The sequence below is a fragment of the Sarcophilus harrisii genome, chromosome 1 (genome assembly GCF_902635505.1).
Source record: "Sarcophilus harrisii chromosome 1, mSarHar1.11, whole genome shotgun sequence".
NCBI classification, from domain to species: Eukaryota; Metazoa; Chordata; class Mammalia; order Dasyuromorphia; family Dasyuridae; genus Sarcophilus; species Sarcophilus harrisii.
In genome coordinates this window covers 35,417,044-35,442,282 of record NC_045426.1, presented here as the reverse complement: position 1 = coordinate 35,442,282, position 25,239 = coordinate 35,417,044, and the positions used below count along the sequence as shown (strand labels likewise).

The window sequence follows — 25,239 nt, the reverse complement described above, 5'->3', positions numbered from 1 at the left end:
AAATTGAAACCCACAAGGACATCAAAAAATAATCAGGGGTAGAGGTTTTAAGATTTGAACAGGAGCCCTTTGAACTTTGTCTCCTTAAGAATCTAAGTTCCTTGGAGGCAGGGACTGGCTTTTGTAATTAGAGGTGGTGCACTGAGATTTGAAAAAGAATCTTTAGGACTCTGGCCCTACCTGCTTATCTTTCTCCTAAAGAAGGTAAGCTCCTTGGGAACAGAGACTGGATAGAGAAATGGAGATTCACAATCACAAACACCTAATTAATAAAGAATGGAGGTGCGAGTGCTCTTCAATATAGGAAACTATACTGCTCTAAAGATGTGTCTACTAACTTAGGCACCTATTCCTGCAAGAATGTAAAACAAATCTTTCCTGCATTCAGTGAATCAGTGGAATTCTGGGCAAGATACTTTACACTGGCCCACTCCCCCTTTTTGTTAAATATGTCTGAAACTATACTGAGAACATTTCTTTTGCACACATCACTAGTAACATGCTAATAGCCCAATGCCCAAGAGGCATCTTTCAATTCCCTTTTGGTCACTTCTAATTTTGATTGTTCAAAGACATAATTCCATAATTTATAACCATATAAAAGCAAATGGAAAATACAAATATTTAGGAAATGGAATACAAGTCAGTGGAGAGGGATTTAAACACTTAAGAGAACAATTTGAATTTGATCTGGAAACAACATGAATGGAAGGAAGAGGAAAGATTGCTGCCAGGAAACTATTTCAACTGCAGAAATAAGAAAGGAATACAAATCTGAAAACAGTGAACAAAGAGATACTGAACTGGAAAACGAATGCCTACAGAGGAAGGTGAAGTTTTTAACGGGTGACAAAACTGTAGGTCATCTACAAAATAGAATGGCAGAGGTTAAACAATGAGTTGTATCTTCAAGCTGTTGAGCTTTCGATGGATGAATTTCAAGACATTTTAGAATATAAAACCTGAGATCAAGATACAGATGGAGGTGCAGATTTAAAATTATCCAGAGAGAATGTCACAAAAAGCCAAAATGTTGGTATAGAAGGTATATCAGCAAGTACTGAAATTTAACATTTTGTTTTCTTCTACAAATTCAAATGCAGATTATTTTGCTGACCAAATTAGAAAGAATTTCCATCCTTCACTTGTATCTTTTTCAAGCATTTCTACAACAAAGTTCTTGAAACTTTATCTTTCCTCCTAGAAGATAGCCCATAAAAGTCTGTGAAAACTATATAAACACTATGAGGATGCTTTTTTAAATCCTATTTAAATTTGTCAACTTCCAACAGACAGCAACACTATTATTGCATGCCTGTCCAAGGCAGATAGGGTGTAAAAATAACTGTCCACAGAATGAGCCAAAAGGTAAGAAAATAAAGGTTCTTGTCCTAAGTAACAAAGTGCTTAGATTAGCAAACATATTGTCCTCTGATGAAACCAAGTATCTGAATTCAAAAAGACCCTAAAAAATTAAATATAACTTCTCCCAATCCACTAGTATTTCTTGATAAGTACTATATAATAAGTATGCTTACTGTATATAAACAGCACTTACAACAATATGAAAACATATCATGTTAAATAAATAAACCTTTAAGATACAGCTTCAACTGATAATACGGAAAAGTTTTTAACAGAAACCATTGAACAAAACCAATGAAGAAGCTTATAAGTTTTGCAACTTTTTAATGATTCACGTCTTAGCAATTATTCACATCTTTTTAAAAAGTTAAATATTTAATGAAATTCCATAAATAAGATTAGCATTTTATTTTTTTCCTGTCTGTGATTTTAGCCTTGATGCCAATAATATTTACTAATAAAATGATTAATACATCTGTACAGTGGTAAAAATATATATGAATATGATGTGTATTAGAATCTAAAAATAAGAAGCACAAATAATCGGAAACTGCTCAAGCTTTACTAGTTTCCCTTGAAAACCACATGATACTAGTCTCTGAACAGTCTGATAGAAAGAATCCATTCTCCAGCTCAAGACAGATTGGAAGGACTTCAAGAAAGGTCAGTCTCATTGGAATAAAAATGGTGTTCAGCCCAGCTCAGAGATGTCCAGGAAAACCAGTGAGAGGATCTTAATCACAGCAGATCAGCAACTGAGACATGGAGTCCTGGCTCAATAGCAGAACAAAGCAGACGAGTGGAGCAGCCATCCGTCCCAGTGCAAAAGGTAAATTGCTAGACTAGGAAACCTGGCTATTGCCTGGAGAGAGTAGATAGAGCTATCTCCTACTGTGAGCAAGCCAAACGCAAGGGTCCTCTGTGCTCAAAGCCAAGGCGCAGAGTTGCACAGGAAACTTGGGACAGTGCCTCCTTTATCCCAGGAGCAGAGCTCAACCATAAAAGTCACAAAAGAGGAAACAAAAAACAAACAAACAAACAAACGAACAAAACCCAGAAAAGAATTTTAACTAGAAAGCTATTATGATGACAGGGCAGACCAAAAACACCAACCCATAAGAGAACAAAATGACTACATAGGAAATCTGAAAGGGTTATATAAATTGGTCTCAAGCCCAAAGAGCTTCTTGAATTAAAAGAAAAAAAAAGTATGAATGGAAAAGTGGTCAAGTGTCAGAAATAAACTGACTAAATTAAGAGTCACAAACACAAGGAATGATCTGTTTCCATTATTTCGTTTATATTGCACATTTTTCTTCAAGTATTAACATATTATAATTCTGTTATATAATCCATAGATCAAGCACTTATTTCTCAACCCCCTTTTCTAAAAGTGGGGCAGCTAAGTACAGTATAATATAGCCATAGCAATCTCCTACAAAATAGTTTTTAAAAACCTTTAGATTATTGTTTCTCATACTGTGCTGCAAGAAATCCTGAAAAACCCAAGGTGTTGGGGTTTTTTTTAAATGAATTTTCTGTTGACTGTTAATTTTTCTAAATTATTTTTAAATTAACAAATTTTAGGGGGCTTTATTATAAAGCTTTTGGCAGTTTAAAGGATTGAAGGATTCCATCATCAATTAAAAGTTTGAAAACCACTGGCTCTCTTCAAAAATATTGATTTAGAATATATTTTTCATGATTTTTCTTAGTAATAAAATTAAGCACTAAACTTTTGATTGCAAAGGTCATTTAGAGTAGTAAGTATGAAAGGCTAGAATCTAGCATATATGAATGAGAAAGTGTATCTACAGCTTAGCACATAATATATATTTCATTAAAAGTTTAACATGTTCTAAGCACTGGGCACACAAATACAAGACTTCATTTAATTCTTGTTCTCTCACACTAATGAAGCGGAACAACATAAAAGAAAAGGCATTTGTAGGTAGGATGAATGGAATGGTGCAGAAATATTTGAGGTTGTTGAAGGGATCTAAAACTGATCTGTGTATCAGATGATAGGATTGAGGGTCTCCAAAACTAACTAGCAGGCAATGTAATGGTGAGCCTGGTGGTACAAATCTTACTGGATTTGTTTTGTGTCCATCTCATCCAAGTAATGGATCAATTATGCATTGCTCATGGGTTCAAGGCCTAGGAAGTATTAAAGGGGAAAGGAAAACCAGAGGGACAGGAAAAATGGGTGGGTGGGGAGACAAGTTGAACCACAATGCTGACAATAACTGTGGGGCCTAGGCAAATCATTTAGTTTCTCAGTGTCTCAAGAATTTTTCCTAAGACAGTAGAGTTGTAATTTCATAGCTTCATTTGTAGATAACAGTGAAATCATAGGCATCTATCCCTTGCCTCCTTCCTCCCTCTCATTGGAGGGGGGACATTCGAAAACGTTTTTATTTTTCTAGATTATTCTCAGAGCCTCTGTGATCTTGCAGCATTCAAGCAACTTAAAAGTTGCTTGTTCTTACCCTCACAGAATAACACACTTATGGGTATATAGAATTATACAGATTATCTCTCCTTGTCTCCTTAAGAAAAGTTCAGAAATTATCCTAGCTGCTTGTCATTGTGTGGAGAAAGGAATGATAAAAAATTAAAATGACGCAAAAGCATAGTTTATTCACTATTGTAGTGTTATTTCTAGACATTTGTTCAGTCATATGTGACTTTAAAAGCTAGAAAGCAAAGAATATCACCTAAAGATATAAATATTATAATATTTGCATTTAACTTTAATATGAAAGAAATAACAATTTAATAAGAAAGAAAAATATTCTTATCTTTACCCACAATCTTTCTTCAATGAAGGCCTATTTTAATGCCTAGTAATTCAATAAAAAGAACGTAGGTTAAAGTATATGCCAATATTCTGGTTCTTGTAGGACTTGCACAAAGCTCAGAGCTGAGATTACTAGACCAATAATATCTCCTCTGTTACCTAACGACAAGATCATCCTGGTTCAGAGAAGCTCATAACCAGACTGACCCCAAAGTAAAATTCTGGGTCAAAAAATCATAATCATTTAAGTTATAAGAAAGCTACAATCTGTGTCAGTGGAAGTGATATTCACATACTAACACCTTTTAAAAAAATAGCCAACTTAACTACCCAATTATGTTACCACTAAAGATAACAATACTCCACAACCAGTCACTACACAACATAGGATAAATTCATTTCATCACAGCTCTAAAGTAAAAAATATGATGAAAAAAATTTTAATTATGTATTTTAATAATTTTAATAGGAAGAAAAGCTTGATATTACCAGATCTTAAACTATATTTCTAACCAGTAATTCTCAAAACTAAAATTTTACAAAGCAAAAAAGATTCTCCAAATAGAGCAAGACAAGAAAGTAAAAGCTACAAACAACTGTACTCTGCAATCTAATGTCCACTGAAAGAGCAAGAGATTCACTCAACTTAAAAAAAAAAAAGGAAACTGAAGATCAGTTTATAGAAAAATTGGTCTTAGCAAAATAATTGTATGGACATGTATACATATATTGTATTTAACATGTATTGGTTAACCTGCCATCTGGGGGAGGGGGGAGGGGAAGGAGGGGAAAAATTGGAACAAAAGATTTTGCAATTGTCAATGCTGAATAATTACCCATGCACATATCTTGTAAATAAAAAGCTATAATAAAAAAAAAAAATTGGTTTTGAGAAACATCTCTTACCTTATTTCACAACAAATTAATTCTAAATGAGTAATTTATCCAAAGCAACATCATAAAAAAATTCAATAATAGAATGAAATGCACATATATAATATAATTACAGAAAGGGATGAATTCATGACCAAAGGATAGACAAAAGATACATCTGATAATGTAAGAAAACTTTTTTGTACAAGTAAGATCAAAGCAGATGCCATCAACGGATATGAATTAGAAAGAATATGGACCACAAAGTTACCAAAATATAAATTTTTTTGATCCAAGTTTGACATCCAGCAATTAAAACAATGGACCTCCCCCACCCCTTCAAAAAAAAGTAAGAAAATTTAGATCATACAATAAAATTTAATAAATCATTCATATTCCTTGACCTACAAGTCCCACTAAAGGGTCTATATCCAAAAAAGGTCATTGACAACAAGAAAATATATTTATAGAAGCAATTATTTGTGACATAAAAAGTTGGAAATAAAATATATCCACCAATTGGAGAAAGACAATGTATTCTTTGTAAAGCAAAAAGCTCTATATAAATGCTAGATATTAGTAGCAGCAGCAGAAGCATATTCATGTAATGGATTATCAAGCCACAAAAAAATGAGTTATGAAGAAGTCATGAATCCTTGCATTCAAAAAAAGATTTGAATTTAAGTTCAAAAGAGCCCATCACTGAACACAAAGAAAAATAAAACTATTCTTAGTCATAATGAGCCTACATTCCAATGGAGATAATACTAACAAATATAAAATACAAACTAGTCAGACAGACATTTTGGTGGGGACAGAGGAAACAGGCAATTGGAAAGGGATTAGGATAACTGAAAACTAATTACAAGAGTCTTGAACTTTCTACAAAGTGGTACATTCCAAGAATAGGGAAGAATCTGTACAAAGAGATAGAGATGAAAGACAGAAGTCAGAGGAGAACAGCAAAAAGGCAACTTAGATACCAGGAGAGTCAGAATAACATGCTTAAAAGCAATAATTTAAATTGCACTAAAACGTCTCTCAGATAGCCTGTACAGGCTGGAGACAGAACATGACAAGCTTTAAGAGTCCAAGAAGAGAGTTTATATTTTGTCCTAGAAGCTACTGGGAAACACTGGAGCTAAAAGAAAACCATTGATGATGACAGTAACAATTTTAACAAGAAGACACAATAAAACTAATGCCATTTTTAAAATCTCTACTATAAAGTAGACAATAGGTGCTGGGAAAATTAAGAGTCCCTCTCTAACACAAGGATGTTTTAACAGTATTTTTACTGTCCACATTATCAGAGAAAGAATATCTTTCTTTGGAAAAGAAAAGGAAAAAGGATCTGAAGAGGCAAAAGAAAATTTTGCTCCATGTGTTTTGCCTCATGTGGGCAGATGGAATGTTAGAAAGGATTTTTTTTTATAAGGAGGGGTAGCTGGATGGCACCCTGGAAAGCGGACTGGTCCCGAGGACCCGAATTCAAATTTGACCTCAGACCCTTACTAGCTATGTGACACTGGGCAAATCACTAAACTCCAATTGCCTCACCCAAAAATAAACCAAGTTTAAAATAAGGAACATGAGGAATATGAAGAAACCTGGAATACAGACACAAAAACTAATGCAAAATGAAGCAAGCAGAGTTAACAATAACTTTTAATACAAAAAAATGTAAATGAAAAAACACAAAATAATAAAAAATTAATACTAATAAATACAGAGTACAAGCCTGATCACAAAAAGATATATAAGGTTATTCACCACGGGAAATCTTCGTTAAGTGCAGAACACTGCATGTAACATAAAAGTGGGTTTTTTGGTTTTGTTTTGTTTTTGCACTATATACTGATCAAGTTTGCAGAAATGTTTCGTTCTCTTCCTTTAAAATAAAAATTTCTATTCGAAGGGTCACTGGGAAGATTAGGAGGAATAGGGGAAAATCTAGGCAATAAAAAGAAAACAGTAAAAATCTACTTTTGAAAAAAGGAATCAAAAGGACCATTAAACTTTTGGAAATGTATAGTAAGAAAGAAAGGGGATCTTTCTTCAGAAGAGTAAACAAAATTTCAAGAAAAAGTGGTCTCCAGTGTTCCAAGGAATAATAATGTATGTTAATACTGAAGAAGTAGTTGTGGGAGAGTGGTTCAAAATGTGAAAAATTCACAATAGGCATTATCATAATCACAAGGGCCCCTTCCAGTCATAAAAAGGGTCAGGGGCAAAAATCAAAATTATTTTAGCTGTGAAAGAATCTGTTTTTTAAATGTCAAGAGGAAGGGGAGAAAGAGATGAAAAAGAAAAGTAGAAAAGGCTGGCAAATGCCTACTGAAGCAGTTATGACAATTAAGAGGTTTGTTGTCTTCTGGAACACATATCTAAGACAAAACATACAGTGTCACAATAAGTGCCAAATTTGGCAATGAATGGTTATTTGGCTTCAAATAAAATCCTGGAAAAACCATCTTTACTTTCTGAAGGTTATATTACCACGTTAACTCATAAAGCAAAGAAAAAGATAAAATGGCCCTCAGCATTTTTAAGTATCCACAGTGACCATGTTTCAGTGCATAGACAAGAAGTAAGGAGGTGCTCATCATGACTCAAATTTGTTCTCTCATGTTCTCCCCTCAGCACTCTGGGCCATCTCATCCCAGTATATCCTTTATGGACATTTTTCTGATGAATGAGTTCCTTCCAAGGATCTAGCCCAGGTTACCCATACTTCATTATCCTCTCGGTACTTTGCCACTTTTGTGAGATCCGGGTCCTTCACCACACTTTTTAGTTTCCTTTGAATTTTCTTTCCCCCTTCAGAATGTGGTACCTACTTTTAAGGGCAGGAACTGTCTTTTTACTTGTATTTGTATCCTGAGTGCTTAGCCCAGTGCCTAACACATATCTGTTGTTTTGTCTATCACGTGGACTAACAATCTTTCTGGAAGTGTAAGCTCACATAATCTATACCCATATATTTGGATATTGATATTCTATTTGTGAACTCTATATCTACTAATTAATAAGTGAATATATCAGAGGATATATTACCAAAGGAAGTCGATCTCAAAAATGTTGACATTCTCAACATAAACAGAACCAGATAACAGTTGCAACAAAAAGAATGATTGTTTATGGGTTAAGCAAAGAAGCTAATAACAGAATTAAGCTTTTAGCTTGATTGAAAATGCAATGAGGAACAACATTCTATGGAACATTTGACATTTGATCATACTATGTTGTTGGCCAAGTTACTAAGACTGTGAAAAGTCCACCATAGAATAGTGATAGCTTGACTGCAGTTATCCAGACATCTGTTGGAATTTTCTCTATGCTAAAAACAAACTATTTGGCAATGTGTAATTTGCTTTAATTTAATAACTTCATCCTTCAAAAGGTGAAATACCCAAATAGGAAGCTGTGTTGGACCCAAGTTTGATCAACTAGGAGGAATGCTTTTGCTGAAACAGTCATCAAATTTAGAATTCGAAGAACCAATCATTTGCAACCAAAAAGAAATCACTATGATAACATATTTAGTAAATCCAGCCTCTGATTAAAGATCTCCAAACAGGAGGAACAATATACCATGTCTTGGGACAACCCTTTCCATGTGAGGTCAACTCTTAACTTGTAATTTTTTCTTGAGTACCACTAACTATGCCATTTCCTAATATCTTTTTCTTTTTTCTCTTGATTCTGCTCTCTCAGACCAAAGTCTTCTACTTAACAGCCTTTCAAAAACTTGAAAACAGCTTTAATGTTCCTCTGAATCTTGAAGGCAAAAAACCATTTCATAATAGACTCTTACTAGAACAAGAGAAAAAAGTCAGGCATTATCTGACATTCCCACAAAATTTTGGGAAAAACCACTTTGAAAGAGTAAAGCATAAAGAGGATTTGCTGGCCTAATTTGTTGCAGAGGTTAACCCAGGTGGAATAAGAAGTTCTGAAAATGCAATTCTGAAGACACAAGAATCTTGAGAAATAGAGAGAAGAGCTATTATCTAAGGATAACATTGATCTTAGGGACTTGATGGACAAATTAGATATTTAAAAGACAATTGCATAGAATGGAATGGAATTACAAAATAATGGAAAGTAATGGAGGATATATACAAAAGAAGAATAATATGGTCTTTAGAGAACTGTCAAGTTTAATTGTTGTTTAATCATTTAGTCTCATAAATGAAAGATAATGGGAGCACCTGTGCTAAGGATGGATAAAATCAACCAGTGATAATAAAAAGCTGAAATGCTGAACACTTATTTTGCTTCCGTTTTCTTTTACAAGAAGGCTTCTCTGTCTTTGTACTGTGAAAAACAGGACAAAAAAGATTAGCAAGGAATGGACAATCCAGGAAAATGGAAAATCTACAAGAGATATGTAGGAACTGATGATAGAATGAGATGAGCAGAATTTAAAAAGAACTAAACAAAAATTGTAACATAAATGGAAAAAACACCGAAGAAGAAAAAGGAATTACATGATCAAGCTCAGCTCCAGAGAAGACATAAGAAAATGAGCTACACTTCCTTCTCTCTAAAAGAGGGGCATAGACAGCAATTGAACTATAGTTAAGATTTAATTAATGAGCTGCCTTTCTTCCTTTTTGTCAACTATCACTATCATAACACCCATACAGGTGATTCCATACCTCTACTTGAAAGTTATGAAAAGTAGGAAAGGAGATAAAGAAGTAAGCATTTATATGATTAGTTTATAAAAGACACTGCTTAAATGATTTACAAATATTATCTTATTTGATCCTAACAACAACCCTATGAGATAGGTGCTATTATTCATTCCCATTTTACAGTGGGAGACAGTCAGAGATTAAACAACTAGTACATATCTGAAGCTTCATTTGAAGCTTTTTAACTCTTAACACCTTATCGATGAGCCAAATAGCTGCCTCTAGAGAAAAGAATTTTTATTCATTCATTCCTTCATTCATTCATTCATTTATTTATTTATTTTTGCTGGGGCAATTGGGCTTCAGTGACTTGACCAGGGTCACACAGCTAGAAAGTGTTAAGTGTCTAAGGTCAAATTTGAACTCAGGTCCTCCCGACTTGCTCTATTCACTGTGCCCCCTAGCTGCCCCAAGAATTCTTTAAATTACAGGAGTCCTCAAACTTTTTAAATAGGCCAGTTCGCTGTCCCTCAGACTATTAGAGGGCAGAACTATAGTAAAAAACAAAAACTTTGTTTTGTGGGCCTTTAAATAAAGAAACTTCATAGCCCTGGATGAGGGGGGTAATCGTCCTCGGCGCGGGGCCATTGTTTGAGGATCACTGCTTTAAAAGATCAGAAACTCAATGCTACATTTTGATTGTGGCACATTAAGATTTCCAAGAAGAGTACAGACAGAAAGAAAACTACAGACCAATTTTCCTAATGAATACTGATGCAAAAATGTTAATTAAAATACTAGCAAAGGACAGCAATATATCAAAAATGTTGAACTGGAACCAAGAATGGAGGGCTGGTTCAATTTTGAATTATAAACATTACTTACCATATCAAAAAGAACATATCAACAGTCAAAAAAAGATGCTGACAAAAATGTGATGCCTATTTCTATTAAAAACACCTAATCACAGGAATAAATGGGAGTTTTTCTTAAAATGATATAATTAATATCTTTCTTAAACCATGAGCAAACATTATCTGCAATGGGGATGATAAGAAGCCTTTCCAATTTTCAATTTTTACTAAAATGCTAGCTATAGCAATAAGAGAAGAAAAAGAAATCAAAGAAAGTATTTTAAAAAAGAAACAAAACTATCATTTTTTGCATGATATGATTGTATTCATAGAGAATTATAAAAAATCAAGTTAAAACTGAAATAATTATGAATGATAGAAAAGTTGCAGGACATAAAATAAATCCACACAAATCATCTTTTTATTTATTACCAACAAAATCCAGCAGAAAACAGAGATGTCCATTTAAAATGATTGCAGACAGTATAAAATACTTAGAAAGAAGTTTACCTGTCAAGATACTTACAGGAACTATATGAACACATTACAAAACACTCTTCACACAAATATCTTTTGAAATGTGCAGAAATATTAATTGCTCATGGGTATTCTAAGCCAATATAAAACAGACAGCTGAGCCCAATTTATAGGAATAAGAGCCATTCCCAATTGATAAAAGTTAATGTCTATGAACAGTCAATCTCAAAAGACATCAAAGCTAAAAATAGTTATGTGAAAAGATGCTCTAAATCACTAATCAGAAAAATGCAAATTAAAACTCTAAGGTACCACTTCACACCTATCAGACTGGCAAAGATGTCAGAATAAAAAAAAAAAATGGCAAATGCTAGAAAACATAGAGAAAAATAGATAAAATGGAAATAAATTGCTGGCAGAATTGTGAACTGGTCCAACCATTCTGAAGAACAATTTAGTGGATCTATGTCCAAAATTGTGAATACCCTTTGACCCAACAATATTGCCACTATTCTCTATGTGCCAAAGAGATCAAAGAAAAAGAACAAGGATCTATATATTCAAAATTATTTATATTAACTCTTTTTGTGGTGACAAAGAAAAAGAAAGTAAGAGGATGCTCACCAACTAAGGAATGCAATGTGACTTGATGAAGTAACATTGTACTATAAGAACTGATGAAAAAGTTGGTTTAAAAAAAAATCTAAGAGCTATATGAACTCAGCCAGGGAAACAACATATACAGTAAGACCAATATTGTTACAATTATAAAGCAGGGAAAGGCTTAATAGCAATTTTTATCAATGCAATGATCCAAGACAACTCCAAAGGAAACCTCCCCCTAGAGAACTGATGGAGGACTAAGATAGGAGCATATTTTTTCCTCTTTATTATTGTTTGTTTTTCCTCACAACAAGGCTAATGTTGAAATGTTTTTGTATGAATTCATATATATAAAATTGATATCATAGCAATAGTTGGAGAAGAAAAATAATTTAGAACTAAAAAATATTTTTTTTCAAAGATTTCATTTCCATTTTTTCCAAGTCCAGTTTGGAACATTGTTATTAAGTCTGCTATTGTGCTTATTTCACATAGATCACTGAAAAAAGTCCATTTGTAAAGCATTATGAGGCAATTATTTGGGAGGTAAATAGAAAAGGGAAGAAAATTAGAAAAGGATGCCATTTTTTCTTTTCAAAAGTAAAGCTATAGCTTTTAAACAAGGGTTAGGGATAAACAAAGGACAAGCAACTTCAACAACATAAATCGAAATGCTTTTGCACAAACAAAATCAACTCAGGAATTAGAAGGGAAATGCTGGATCAAACTTCTAATAAAGATCTGATATCCAAAATATATACAGAAATAATTTTAAAACAATGAAAACCATTCTCTAATAGACAAAGCATATGAATAGATTTCAAACAAATACAATTTAAAAAAATAAGGAATTCAAAAGAGAACTTATACAACAGTAACTAAATATGTACTTTATGTCACTATTAAGAGGAAAATTAAATTTAAGCAATTTATTGTTTCTACCTGAAACACACCAAACTGGCAAAGATGATTTTCAAAAAGCAAAATAGCAAATGGTGGCAGAGCTCTATGATGAGCATGTTAAAGTGACTTTTCCAGCTCCTTTTCAATTTGATTTCACACTCCCCAGTAAACTCACTACTGGGAAATATCACTCAGCAAGATCCAAAAAACCAGACAGAAGGGGAGTCATGAACTACTCAAATTCTCTTTAAGAAAAGGAGACTGGAGACATCTTTTCATATCCAACTTAATGGCACTCAGAGATTAAGTGACTTGTCCAGGGGTCACATTTGAATTCAAGTCTTCCTGACTACAGTCCTAGTACTCTATTTACTGCACTACCTATGTACACAAAGTACACCTAATGTACACGAATTAAGTCAAATTCATGTATAAAATTTATAGGAACAGGAACAGATTAAAGCAAACGCCCATATAAGGAAATTCCCTCTACCAATGCAGATCAATGATTTTCGCCAGAGTCACAGACCCAAGTATGTGTCAGGTCTTCCTGGCTTCAAGGTAATTACCTCTCCATTCTGTAACAAATCTACCTCCACTTGACCACGTCCTCTTATAAATTTCCTTCTGTAATTTTTCTTTGTTTTATTGACATTCTTTTCTTTCATTTTTGGTAAAGTGTTACTATCACTACCCATGCCACACTGTCTATCATCTTGGTTATAAATCATTTATCTGTTTCAAGAGGGTTTGGAGATAGGAGAAATGACAGTCTAGATTTGCCTTCAACAAAGGCAAATGAGGTGATTAAGATTTCCAGACTTCTTTTGAGATCAAGCCAAGATTATCTGGTTTGCCTAACACAAAGTTACATTTTGATAAAAATTTGGAGCTAACTCAGAATCCATATAATTAAGAAATTTTGAAACTTTTTAAAAATTTTTTTAAATCTTACACTTTTTAAAAAATTACACTAATACCATATATAATAAAGACATGATATGCATATGTACATGTATGGGTATGTGTGTTTACATGTATCTCAAAACATTGCTGATGAATAAATGCTCAACAGTCGATCTCATCACACCCTGAATTCATGAGAATTGTCCTTTTATAGAACATGCTTCCAATTCTGTCCCAAACTTTTGTTTTTCCCTATCATTCCAAATAACTATAATCTAAAAACAAAAAGCATTAATTTCAACTTGTTTTGCACTTGTTTTTTCTACCAATAAAACAAAGAAAAAAGTAGAGAAACAATTGATAAGTTTCCATAATTAAATCAGGCAAAGAATAAAAACAAAACCTAAATTCCATACAATTGGATTTTTTACATTTGTGAATTCAAAATTTATTAAGATTCAAAAAGCACACATTACACTTCTGCCAAGGGAAAAAAAATCTCTTAAATATCTTAATAATAGTAAAACCAAAATGCCCATCTTCCTCATCGGCACTGTATGCTTAAATTACAAGGGCAGCATTAAGCCAAAGTCAACACAAAACCTAAGTAAAGCACTTATATAAAGGAGACTCAGAAAAAAAAAAAAAAGTACTCCATATTTTGTGTTGCTCCTTCAGGTATAACCAACCACCCCAACATGGATATTCAGAAGGGATAGAGCTGTTAAGAGGCAGAAGAGGTTCAATCAAGTGATCTAATGGCTCTAGAAACTTTAATTATTATTTCTCAGGGTTATTTCAGGTCCATAGGTCCATAGATGTTTTGGATTACTATCCAAAAGAGAACTATAAAAAAAAAGGGCTGTAAACTATAAAATCAAGTGAACCATGAAATTCTTCTTATATTATACATAGCTAGTTTTTTTTTGTCTCTTCATACAAAATTCTGGTTTCTAGGTTCACCATCCTTACAAAATATATGGCTATTAAAAGACAGAAAGGTTAAATAAAAATTTTTTTAAAAACTTATGAAACCATGCAAAAGCACTTTGCAAACTTTAAAGCACAACATGTGTAAACAGCTGATGCTAAAGAATAAGTTTTTGCTATTTACACTGAAATATAGTACTCAGCTTAGGTGAAAGTGACTCCTAACAATGACTCTAAATCCAGCAATAAGGACTTCTTTCATTTCTGAGCAACTATCCACATATATCTATCATGTAGTTACATAAAAGACACCTTTTTCCTAGACAGACAGAAAGCAGAAGACAAATCATTTGCAAGCTCATACAAATTACTTGCCTCATAACACTTGCCAGAAAATCTTTCTTTTTATCCCTTCAAAATGCAGAGACAAAACAACAGCCTAACAGGTCCTGTGACATATCCTGGCTAGCATCTATGGACGGTAATGTCAAAGCAAGAGATGTAAGAGTAACAGATATGTGAGCAACTAGGGACAGTGACACAGAGAAACAGTCACAAGTGAAGCAAGTAATAGAGTCTCAAGACTGGTTTCTATGGGGGAAAAAAATCATTGCACAATTCCAAACTGAGCTTCAACGTATTTTGAGCAAATCATTAGGAGGTAAACATGAGAATAAAGAAAAGAGGAGGAGTAAGTCAACACTGAGGATTTCAAAAACAGTACTTCCACCTGAAAATCCCCAAGTAATTAAAAGCACAGGTTAATCAACTGTAGGCTACAATTGTTAAAGCAATCACTCAAAACAGGCAGAACTGAAAATGGAACTTCTGAGAAGCTTTTTAGAAAAGATTACAGTATGCTTAAGAGGCCACAGCACTGAAAGCAAACAAGCCTGGAAGAATCAAAAGAAATCCAAAGGGGGGGGAAAATGGAACTCAGATAGACAAACACACAGAGAGACATGTATACACACACACAAATACATACACACCCATAAATATGTATGTTTACAAATAGAGGTCTGACTAGAAAAAAAAAAATTGCATTATATGCAGCATGAGAAGTTAAACATATATATGGCAGCCTGATAAGATTTGAACAGGTAAGTAGTGACTATATTAGCCTTAATTTTAGAAGCTCCAATTCAGAAATTTTATAGTATTCACATGTACCAAATAAAATGTTTGGTTAAATAAATGGAAATTATTCCACATTAAATGTTTCTCTGTACTATGAAACATAATATTTTTCCACTAGTTTTTTTAAAGCCATATTTGCATTAAAATTTATGTAGGCATTTAAACACAACTTTACTGCTAAAATCTGAGGGAAGTAGAGCTTTTTAACCCTTTTTTATGTCATGGATTCTTTTGGAAATCTAATGAAGCTCATAGACTCCTAAAATTCAAAGGATTTCAAAGGGAAATAAGTATACTGAAATAGTTATTAAAACATTGTAGACCCCAACTTAATAAACTCTGAGCTAGATTAAATTTTTAAAAGATTTAAGAGTTAAAAAGGACCCTGAAAATTACCTGTTCTACCTCTATTTTTCAGATGAGGAAACTGAAACCCAAAGACATAAATGACTTTTCCTAAAGTTACAACATGCAGTAAGCAACAGAGCTGGGATTTGATTTACAGTCATATTTTTCTGAATCTTTGTTGATATTATAAGTTTAATAAAACAAGTGATTGTCTCAGGGACCTCAGAAACCAACTAGTCTAACCCCTTCCTTTTTATAGATGAGGCAACTAGAACTTAAGTTAGTTGGCTACAGAAACTCAAGAGTAGATCAAAGGTGAAATGTGAATTGAGGTTCTTTGAGGGCATAATTTCTCATGCATCTCTACCCTTAGTGTGTTCCACCTAGAGTACTAGATACAAATTAATGGAGGAAGAAACATTTAAGGCTCTACCCTATGCTATATTAAGACAGAAATGAAACAGCTTCTGCCTTCAAGTTTATATTTAATGAGGAAAACAAAACCTCACCTAAAGTTGTACCAGACATACATCTTGGAGGGGAGAGATAAGTTCAGAAGACAGAGTAATCTACCTGTCTAAAGCATAGTATATGTGTAAAAAGGAGTAACCTGAGAATGAAAGTAAAAGGCCTATCCTATAATACAATGCCTGTCCCATACATTCTAGTACTTTATAATAGATTTTACTTTTCTCTTTCACTGTAATCATCTCTCTAACCGTACAATAAAATGAAAGGGGGATAGAATGGGGTCACATAGTTTATTATCTTCTACACATAATCTTTTGTTGTTCAGTTGTGCCTGACTCTTTGAACGCTATTTGGATTTTTGGCAGATAGTAAAGTGATTTTGCCATTTCCTTCTCCGGTTCAATTTACATACAAGGAAACTGAGAAAAACGGGGTTAAATGACTTGCCCAGGTCAAAATAGCTAGATGAATAGAAGATGAATCAGCCTGACAACGAGCACTCTTATCCACTACTCCACTTACCTACCCATAAAATTTATACTGGGCAGTTCAATTGTATTGCAACAAGAATTAAATTGAGAATTTAGAAATACACACTAACAATCCAGTCCAGTTGCACATAATAAAGGAAATATAAATTAAGTAAAATTAAAGTGAGAATTCATAGGAGACCCTATTGTCTTATTTCTGTCTACTAAGTTTTTAAAAATAAAACTCAAACAATCTATCTTCCCCCTAAATTACGATTTGAGATCCTTTTAGGTTAAATCCTTGTGTTAAAATTCCACTCCTTTGTTCTTTCGATTCAATGAACAAGCTTATTTAAGATCCTATGTATATGTTACTAGTCCTTGGGTAGATACAAAATGGAAGAAAAAATTCAGAATATTTCTGTACATTATGGAGATATATGGCTATGCAGATACTGAGATATATTCCTAGATGGAAAGTAAGCATGTACTTTTTGGTCATCAAACATCACTGTGAAGCAGTTAAACCTTTTTTCATTTGAATGAACTTTTAAAATACAGTGTTACAATTCAATTCAATCAATATTTACTATGTTGCCAATCACTGTTACTCATATTTAATAGACCAATCATGTACAGAAATTCTCAATTCTTAAATAATCTATTCATTCAAAGTTTTCTGTTTCATGCGAATAATCTTTATTAAAAGTACCAGAATTGGAAAAATTAAAAGAATTGTCTACCCCATTCCAGTACAGAAAGACATATAGTAAGTTTCTTAAAAACTAATCTAGACCAACTAACATGATGGTATGTTTCCCAGAAAGTCAGAATAATTAATGTACCTCTTCTGAAATCGTAAATATACTCTAATATATAGAGGTCTCCTCCCTAATTTCATACCTTGAATTTGGAAACCATTTTCAATATTCCAGAAGAGAATCCTAACATCTTCCTACAACTATAAAGCACTCTGGGCAAGGGGGACAAGGTTAAATTTGGAAGTCAGAAAGGCCCCAGAGTTTGAATTCAGTTTCACAATATGAACCTGGGCAAGTAAATTAACCTAGTTAAATCTTGACCATAGATGACTACTCATCATTGTGCACCTTTGTTCCTAACACATATGTTGCTGTGCTAAGGTGGAGGAAAAAAAACACACAACTCTTCTGATGTGCTCCATCTAACTTTACATTGCTTATCATCAGCTGGGCCCTCACTACTATTGAACAATTCTGCCTTATCAATTCACTATCCTGTGGTGGTTCTTCCAAATTTTTTCCTCTTTCCCAAATCTCTCTCCCTCTCCCTAAAGACTCACAAATTTTCTACTTTCATTTACTTATTTTAATACATATTGCTTTATGAATCACATTGGGAGAGGAAAAATTAGAAAAGGGAAAAACCATGGGAGAAGGGGGAAAAAAAAAAAAAAAACAAAGTGAACATTCTAGCACCAGCCCTGAGGTCAGGAGGACCTGAGTTCAAATCTGGCATCAGACATTTAACACTTCCTAGGTGTGTGACTCTGGGAAAATCACTTAACCTCAAGTGCCTCAGCAAAAAAAGAAAAAGAAAAAAAAAAAAAAAAAGTGAACATTCTAGCACCAGCCCTGAAGTCAGGAGGACCTGAGTTCAAATCTGGCATCAGACATTTAACACTTCCTAGCTGTGTGACTCTGGGGAAATCACTTAACCTCAAGTGCCTCAGCAAAAAAAGAAAAAGGAAAAAAAAAAAAAACAAGTGAACGTTCTGCTTCATACTCTATACAGAAAAAACCTGGTCATTGACAGTAAGCTCCCTCCTCTTCCTCATCTATCTCTCAGATGCTATCCTTATGCCACTCTCTCCTCCACTATCCCATCTCACATGATAAAAATGGTCTAAAAAAGGCTAACCTCTCTACTTGTTCAAGCAATCCCAATCCATTAGAACTCCTCCAACAGAATGCCTGTCATCCCAACCAGCTTAATCACTTTACTGCCTACAAACACACCTATTTCTCCCTCAAAACCTCCAATGTCTCTTCAATACCCACCTGTTTTATCTATCTTCTACCCTTTGCAACTAAACTCTGAAAAGATTGCCTAAATCAAAGCTAACTATAGTCATATGGAAAAAATGCTTTAAATCACTATTGACTTGAGTAGTGCAAATTAAAACAACTCTTGAGATACCACAGCATATCCATTAAATTCACTAATATGACAGAGAAAAAAAATGACAAATGCTGGAAAGGGTATGGAAAACTTGGGGCACCAAAGCACTATTGGTGGAGTTTTGAACAGATACAACCATATTGAGAGAACAATTAAGCCCAAGGGCTATAAAACTGTCTACCCTTTAACCCAGCAAAATCTGCTTTAAAAAGGCCAGATTCTCCCACTGTATCCAGGGACATCACCAGTCCTCCTGATCTATATCTTACCCAGAGGGACCCATATGGCTCTGAGGAGGGAATAGAACTGGTGACTTTGCACAGCCCACCCTAACTCAGATCCAATTCATTTGTACATATCATGGAATCACCTCCCTGTGTCATGATCCACTCTGTGAAAGGAGGACAAACAACTTACATAGACAAAAATATAGTAGCACTTCTGTGGTGGCAAAGAATTGGAAATTGAGAGGATATTCATTAATTGTGGAACAAGCTATAATGATGCAATGCTACTGTCCCATAAAAAATGGCAAGACAATTTTAGAATTTCAGAAAAACCTGGAAAGACATATAAGCTGATATAAAGTAAAGTGAACAGAACCAGGAGACACTGTACAGAGCAAGTGTAATAATGTCTCACTTTTCTGATCAATATAATGATCCAAGACAATTCTGATGGACTGATACTAAAAAATGCTATCCACCTTCAAAGAGAAAACCAGGGTCTGAATAGAGATGGAAGTAAAAAATTTTTCACCTTATTTTTCTTGTCTTTTTTTTTTTTTTTTGCAACATGGCTAATAGGGAAATGTTTTACAAGATTTCACATGTATAACTGGTGTCACATTTCTTGCCTTCTCAATGCAGGGGTGATAAGGGAAGGAGGGGGATTTGAAGGACAGGAGGGACAGAATTTAGAACTCAATTTTTTTAATACTAAAATGAGGGCCTTTTTTTTTTAAAGGCTGTCTGATCTACAATAAATGCCTCCACTGTCTCTCCTCTCATTCTCTCTTTAATACTTTATAATTTAGCTTCTGATGTTATCATTCCAACAAATATTCTCCCCAAGTTAGAAATGATCTTTTAATTGGCAAAACCAATGATCCTTTCTCCATTCTTATTATCTTCTCAATCTTTTCTTCATACTTTGACACTGTTGATCATCCTCTTTCCCTTGAACACTCTCTTCTAAGTTCTAAGAGTTCAGTATTTTCTCCTGGTTCTATCTATCTAACTTTTCCTTTGCTGGATACTCATCCAGCCGGAACTTGCCTTCTAACAGTAGGTGTTCCACAGAGGGCCCTCTTCTTTTCCTTTATATTACCTCACTTGGTGATCTCACCAGCTCCCCTAGATTTAATTACCATCTCTATGATGAGGAGTCTCAAAATCTACCTATCCAGTACTAACCTGACCTCCAATCTCCAGCTACCTTTCAAATATCTCTAACCAGATGTTCAGTAGACATATTAAACTCATTATGTTCTAAACTGAATTCATCATGTTTCCTCTTAAGCCCGCTAGCCTAACCCCCAATAATGTGCCATATTGTAAAGATCAACACTAACCTCCCAGTGCTTTAGGCCCCTCCCCATTCTCTCCCCACCCCCATTTCCAAGCTGTTGCCAAGGCCTGTTGTTTTCATTTTTGCAACATTTCTAGAATATAACCCCCTTCTTGACTATGAAACTGACCCCGATTTGGTGCAGGTCTTCATCACTTCAAAGTCCTTCATAACCTAGTAATGCCTTTCCTGTCTGGCACATAGTGGGTATTTAACCTCCAAGACTTTGATGATTTCTAAAATGGGAAATAGTAATATTTCACAGGCTTACTTGGAAGTGCAAGTAAGACAATATTGGCAAAAAGTACATTGTAAAATTTTAAAACATGTTTAAAAATGTCAATTATAATAAAAAATGACCTTTAAAGGCTGATATTAAGTAAATCATCTCTGAATTTCACTCTAAGTTTTTTTTTACTATTCTCTTACTTATTTACCTGCATCTTTTTATGTCTTAATGAAAATACTAATGATCAAGTTTGAAATTCTTTTCTCACAAAAACTATGTGCAAAAACATCTGAATTGCTATTTTTGCATTTTTCTTTCCCCAGCTGCAATATCAAAACCCTGACAAACTAAACAATCATAAAAATATGAAGGAAAAAGATGTACAAATATATTAGTTTCCCTTTCACTACTAAAAATTAATCGATAACCGCTTTGGAAAAAAACTAAATGCTACACTAAAAGTATAATAAACATGACTTAGTTGTGTGGCAAGAAGACAAACTAGTGTTCCAAAAACTTAAAACCTTTAAAATAATGATTATTTTAATTCATAAATATTTATTGTGGTAAATAAACTCATTTAGATTTCCCATTAAGACTAAAAATAACTTCCAAGCAAATTAGGCATATTCAACTGTTGAGTCAGTGAAACAAATTTTCAAAGAACTGCCTACTGGCCTCTTTATCATATTTACAAATTTAAAAATTCAAAGATCACCATATATCATTCAAATGGGTTTATTGGTCTGCTTATATATTTACTCACAGACAATGTTGGTACCAATTATTTATTGGAAACTTTCAAAAAGTTTTGAGACCATGAACCAGGCCACTGTTTTCCTCTGAATGTTCTGCTGAGTTAAACATATCATAACTGTTGGTCAATCTTTATAATAATTTAATGATTAAATGTGAGCCTTTACAATGATATTTTTAAAAATCAAAGTAAACAAAACTTTAAAATTTTTTTAGGTTTGTTTGCAACTAAAGCAATAATTTTTTAAAAAATAAAAAACTAATTACTTTATACTTATTTTTCATTACTTCTCAAAATTACAGTACACACAAAGGCCAAAATAGTCATTAGCATTTAACACAAATATTTTTCTAAATAAATAGGTCACTTTTTAATTGATTGGCACATTTTTAGCAGAATATTGGAAAGGTTAACCTTTTAGAACATGTCCATTAATTTAAACAACAGGGCTTTTTCTCTTTAAGATTAAACTTCCTAAACATAGAGCATACAAGTACAAACAAATCCTTTATGAAATCAGAACTTGATAAAAGTAAGACCCTATCACTTGCTGAAGCTTATAATCTTGTACTAGGCCTCAAATCAAGAACTGAGTAGGGAGCCAGAAAGAGAGCTTATTCACTAGTATGGCACCCAAAGAACTCTTTCCCCTTCCTGCCAAAAAGTGAGACAACAAGGAAATCATCAATGTATAGCTCAGCTTTCCAGAGATCAAATCCTTGTCTCACACACCAACACAACACTCGGTGGAGTGACAAAAACGCATTAATTCTTAAGGTGAATATGAAGTTTCTAGGATTCATGAAATGGGAGCAAATGGCACTCATTGGATACCCGTTTCTTCCCCCAACCCAACAAAAAGTCAACAGAAATGGGGCTTCACATATTTATCAAATTACACCAGGTTGGCCACCAAGTCTGAAGAAAAACGATAAACACAAAAGAGAAAATCAGAACCACAACATTTTAAGAACCGGGGTTCAGAGAACGCCGATGCCTTTTTTCTTTTCCTTAACGTCACTTGGAGGTTTTTGTCTCAGGACCTCTAACTCAGTGCTCAGGGGGGAACTGCCTCCCCTCGGGAAAGGAAGCCCCTCCAGGCCGCGGCTCACAGCCTCAGAGTTACAAGTCTGGCTCAGGACCCCACGGACCAATGGAACCGGCTCTGCCCCGGACTCCAAGGCTAGGCTTCTACGCTCCAATAGTCCGACTTAAAACATACAGGACTAAACGCCGAGAACCAGAAATCGGCTTCGAGGGCAGAGGAGAAACGCTCCAGACACCAAACTTAATTCTGAGGCTCAGCCCCGTTTGCCAGGTCAAAGTAAATGCGTTCTAAAAGCTGGGGTAAAGCGAAGAGATGTCCGAGCCTCGCTTTCTGAGCGTTTGGCTTGTACTTCCCCAGCCCTAACTCACGAACAAGGTTCGACGTCCATTCCCTTTTACCAATCAAAAAAAGAACATTTGTCACTCACATCGTCTCTCCGGTCTTGGCTACGTGACAAAGAAACTGATCCAGCACCGGACAAACTTCCTTCTTGCCCCTCTTCTCAAAGTCTGGCAGGGGATTTAAAAAGAGGAGTTAGAAGCGGCCCCCCCGGGAAACCAGGCGGTTTTTTTTTACTTCGGCTCCTCCCAGGGGGTTCCCGTCCGCCCCCCGCCTCGCTCCCCTTCACCGAACAAACTTTTCCCAAGTCCCTGCCACTGTCGCTCGAACCCCGCGGAGGACCCCCGGCCAAAGCAATGGTCCGGGCGGCCGAGGGGCCCCCGGGAGCGACCCCCCACTCCCTAGCAACCCGGATTTCCAGGCTGCGGCTTGGAACGCGAGAAGCCCACGGCTCCCGTGACGCCCCCCACTCTCCGGGTGCGCAGCCGTCCGAAAAGTTCCCGGCCCGGCGTCCAGGAGGAGGTCAACAAGTGGGGGGCGGGGGACGGGCGCCACTTTCCCTCTCCCTCCGTCCGGGTCTCGGGGAGGGGGGGGAGAGCCCGCCCCCCCCCCAGCCCCGACGGCTCCCGACACAAAGCCCCCGGCGGGCGGGGCGGGGCTGCCCCGGGCCGGGGGAGGGGGTACGCGTGGGGGAAGGGAGGGGGCGGCGCTGGGACCCCCCTCCCCCGGCCCCCACCTTTGAGCGCCTCCTGCAGCCTCTCCATGTCCATGGTGGCCCGCGTCCCTGGCCGCCGCCCCCGCCGCCGCCGCCGCCGCCTCCCTCCGCGGAGTCCCGAGTCCCCGGGCCCGGAACGCCGCCGCCGCCCCCCCGCCGCCCGCACACGCGCGCCCCCACGCAGGCCGCACACACGCAGGCACACGCGCGCACCCTCGCGCCGTCCCGGCCCCCTCGCTCTCACGCACACACACGCGCGCACACTCGCCCTCACACTCACGCCCTCAGACACCCTCTCACGCACACCCCCACGCACACACACACCCGCGCGCACACACACACGGAGGCGACGGCGGCACCGGCGGCGAGAGAGGCGAGCGAGCGAGAGAGCACCTCCCGAGCGCCCACAATCAGCTCCCCAACATGGCGCCCGGCACGTCACCGCGCGCACGCTCCCCGGGCCGCCGTCCTCGTCCCCGCCGCCGCCCGGCGCGGCCCCGCGCCCCGGCGCGCCCCCGCAGCCTCTGGGCGGGGCCGCGGCCCCGAGGCGGCCGGAAGCGCACCTGGGAGGCGGGGCCGGGGGCGGGGCCTGGGCGCCGACGCTCCGCCCACGGAGCCGGAGCCAGGCGGAGAGCGCAGGGGGGGGGGAGAGGCTGGGGGTTTGGGGGGCTGGGGCCCCGCCTTCTTGTGGAAACTGAGGCCCAGCAGGGGAGCTCCCACCTCGGATCCCTTCGAGTCCGAGCTCCTCCCGAGCAGGCGCTGTCCTTGCTCTTAGTACAGTGCCTGGCACATAGTAGGGCGCTTAATAAAGGCTGATCAGTGGATCGATTGATTGATGCCTAATCAATTGTTACCCTGTAAACAGAATCCCTCCGGAGTGCCTCTCACGCCATTCGCCCAACGAGGGCACTTTGGACTAGGAGACAGATGGCCCTTGAGGTCCCTTCCCGATCCGTTATTCCTTCCTTCAATAAATATTTGTTAATTGCCTACTGTGTGCTATCACAGAGCCATAGATGCAGAGGGAAAGGGACCTTGCGAGTCCACGCCTTTAGCCAGACACAAGAGGGACCCGTCTTTAGGAAGGGCGCCACGTTCAAATCTCCCCTTTGACTCCTAAGTCTTGTGTGACTCAGTCTTCCTGGGCCTCAGTTTCCCCACCTGTCAAACCAGTGGGTCCGACTAGATGGCTTCCTCCTAGCTCTGGCGGTGCCTAAGTCTATGCTCTGCAGCCAGGTCGGGCACTGACGGCCGCCTGGTCCTCACTGATCCATGAAGGCATCTCTCTCCGAAACCTGATGTTTGTGAGAAGTGCAGAGAGCCAAAAATAGCAAGAATCGCTCATTTAGGGTTTTTAGGTTTCTCTCTCCCCGCTGGAGATGTAGGTGCCATGAGAGTATAATATCCCTTAATCCCCCTTTGTCTCAGTTTCCTCATCTGTAAAATGGGGATCATAAAAGCTCCTACCTCCTAGACTTGTTTTGAGCATCAAATAATATAATACTGATTTAAAAAAAAAAAAAAAAAAGTGCCAGGACAGTAGCTGGTACTCAGTAAATGCTACAATATTAGCAACCATTTCTGTCCTCAATGGGCTCACATTTCAAAACTGGAAGATAAAACACATGAAAAGAAG

General features: G+C 36.7%; 1 protein-coding gene across 1 annotated transcript in view; it reads right to left on the bottom strand.

Annotated features, from left to right (window-relative positions):
• Window positions 1–23,731, bottom strand: part of PPP4R2 (protein phosphatase 4 regulatory subunit 2) — a 48,622-nt gene extending 24,891 nt beyond the window's left edge. Inside the window, exons 1-2 of the mRNA XM_031954026.1 lie at window positions 23,625–23,731; window positions 22,977–23,058 (exon numbers count right to left, since the gene is read on the bottom strand). Coding sequence (XP_031809886.1) covers window positions 22,977–23,058; window positions 23,625–23,658 — 116 coding nt within the window. The 5' untranslated portion in view covers window positions 23,659–23,731. The remainder of the gene's footprint in view (window positions 1–22,976; window positions 23,059–23,624) is intronic.
• Between the last annotated feature and the right edge of the window lie 1,508 nt (window positions 23,732–25,239).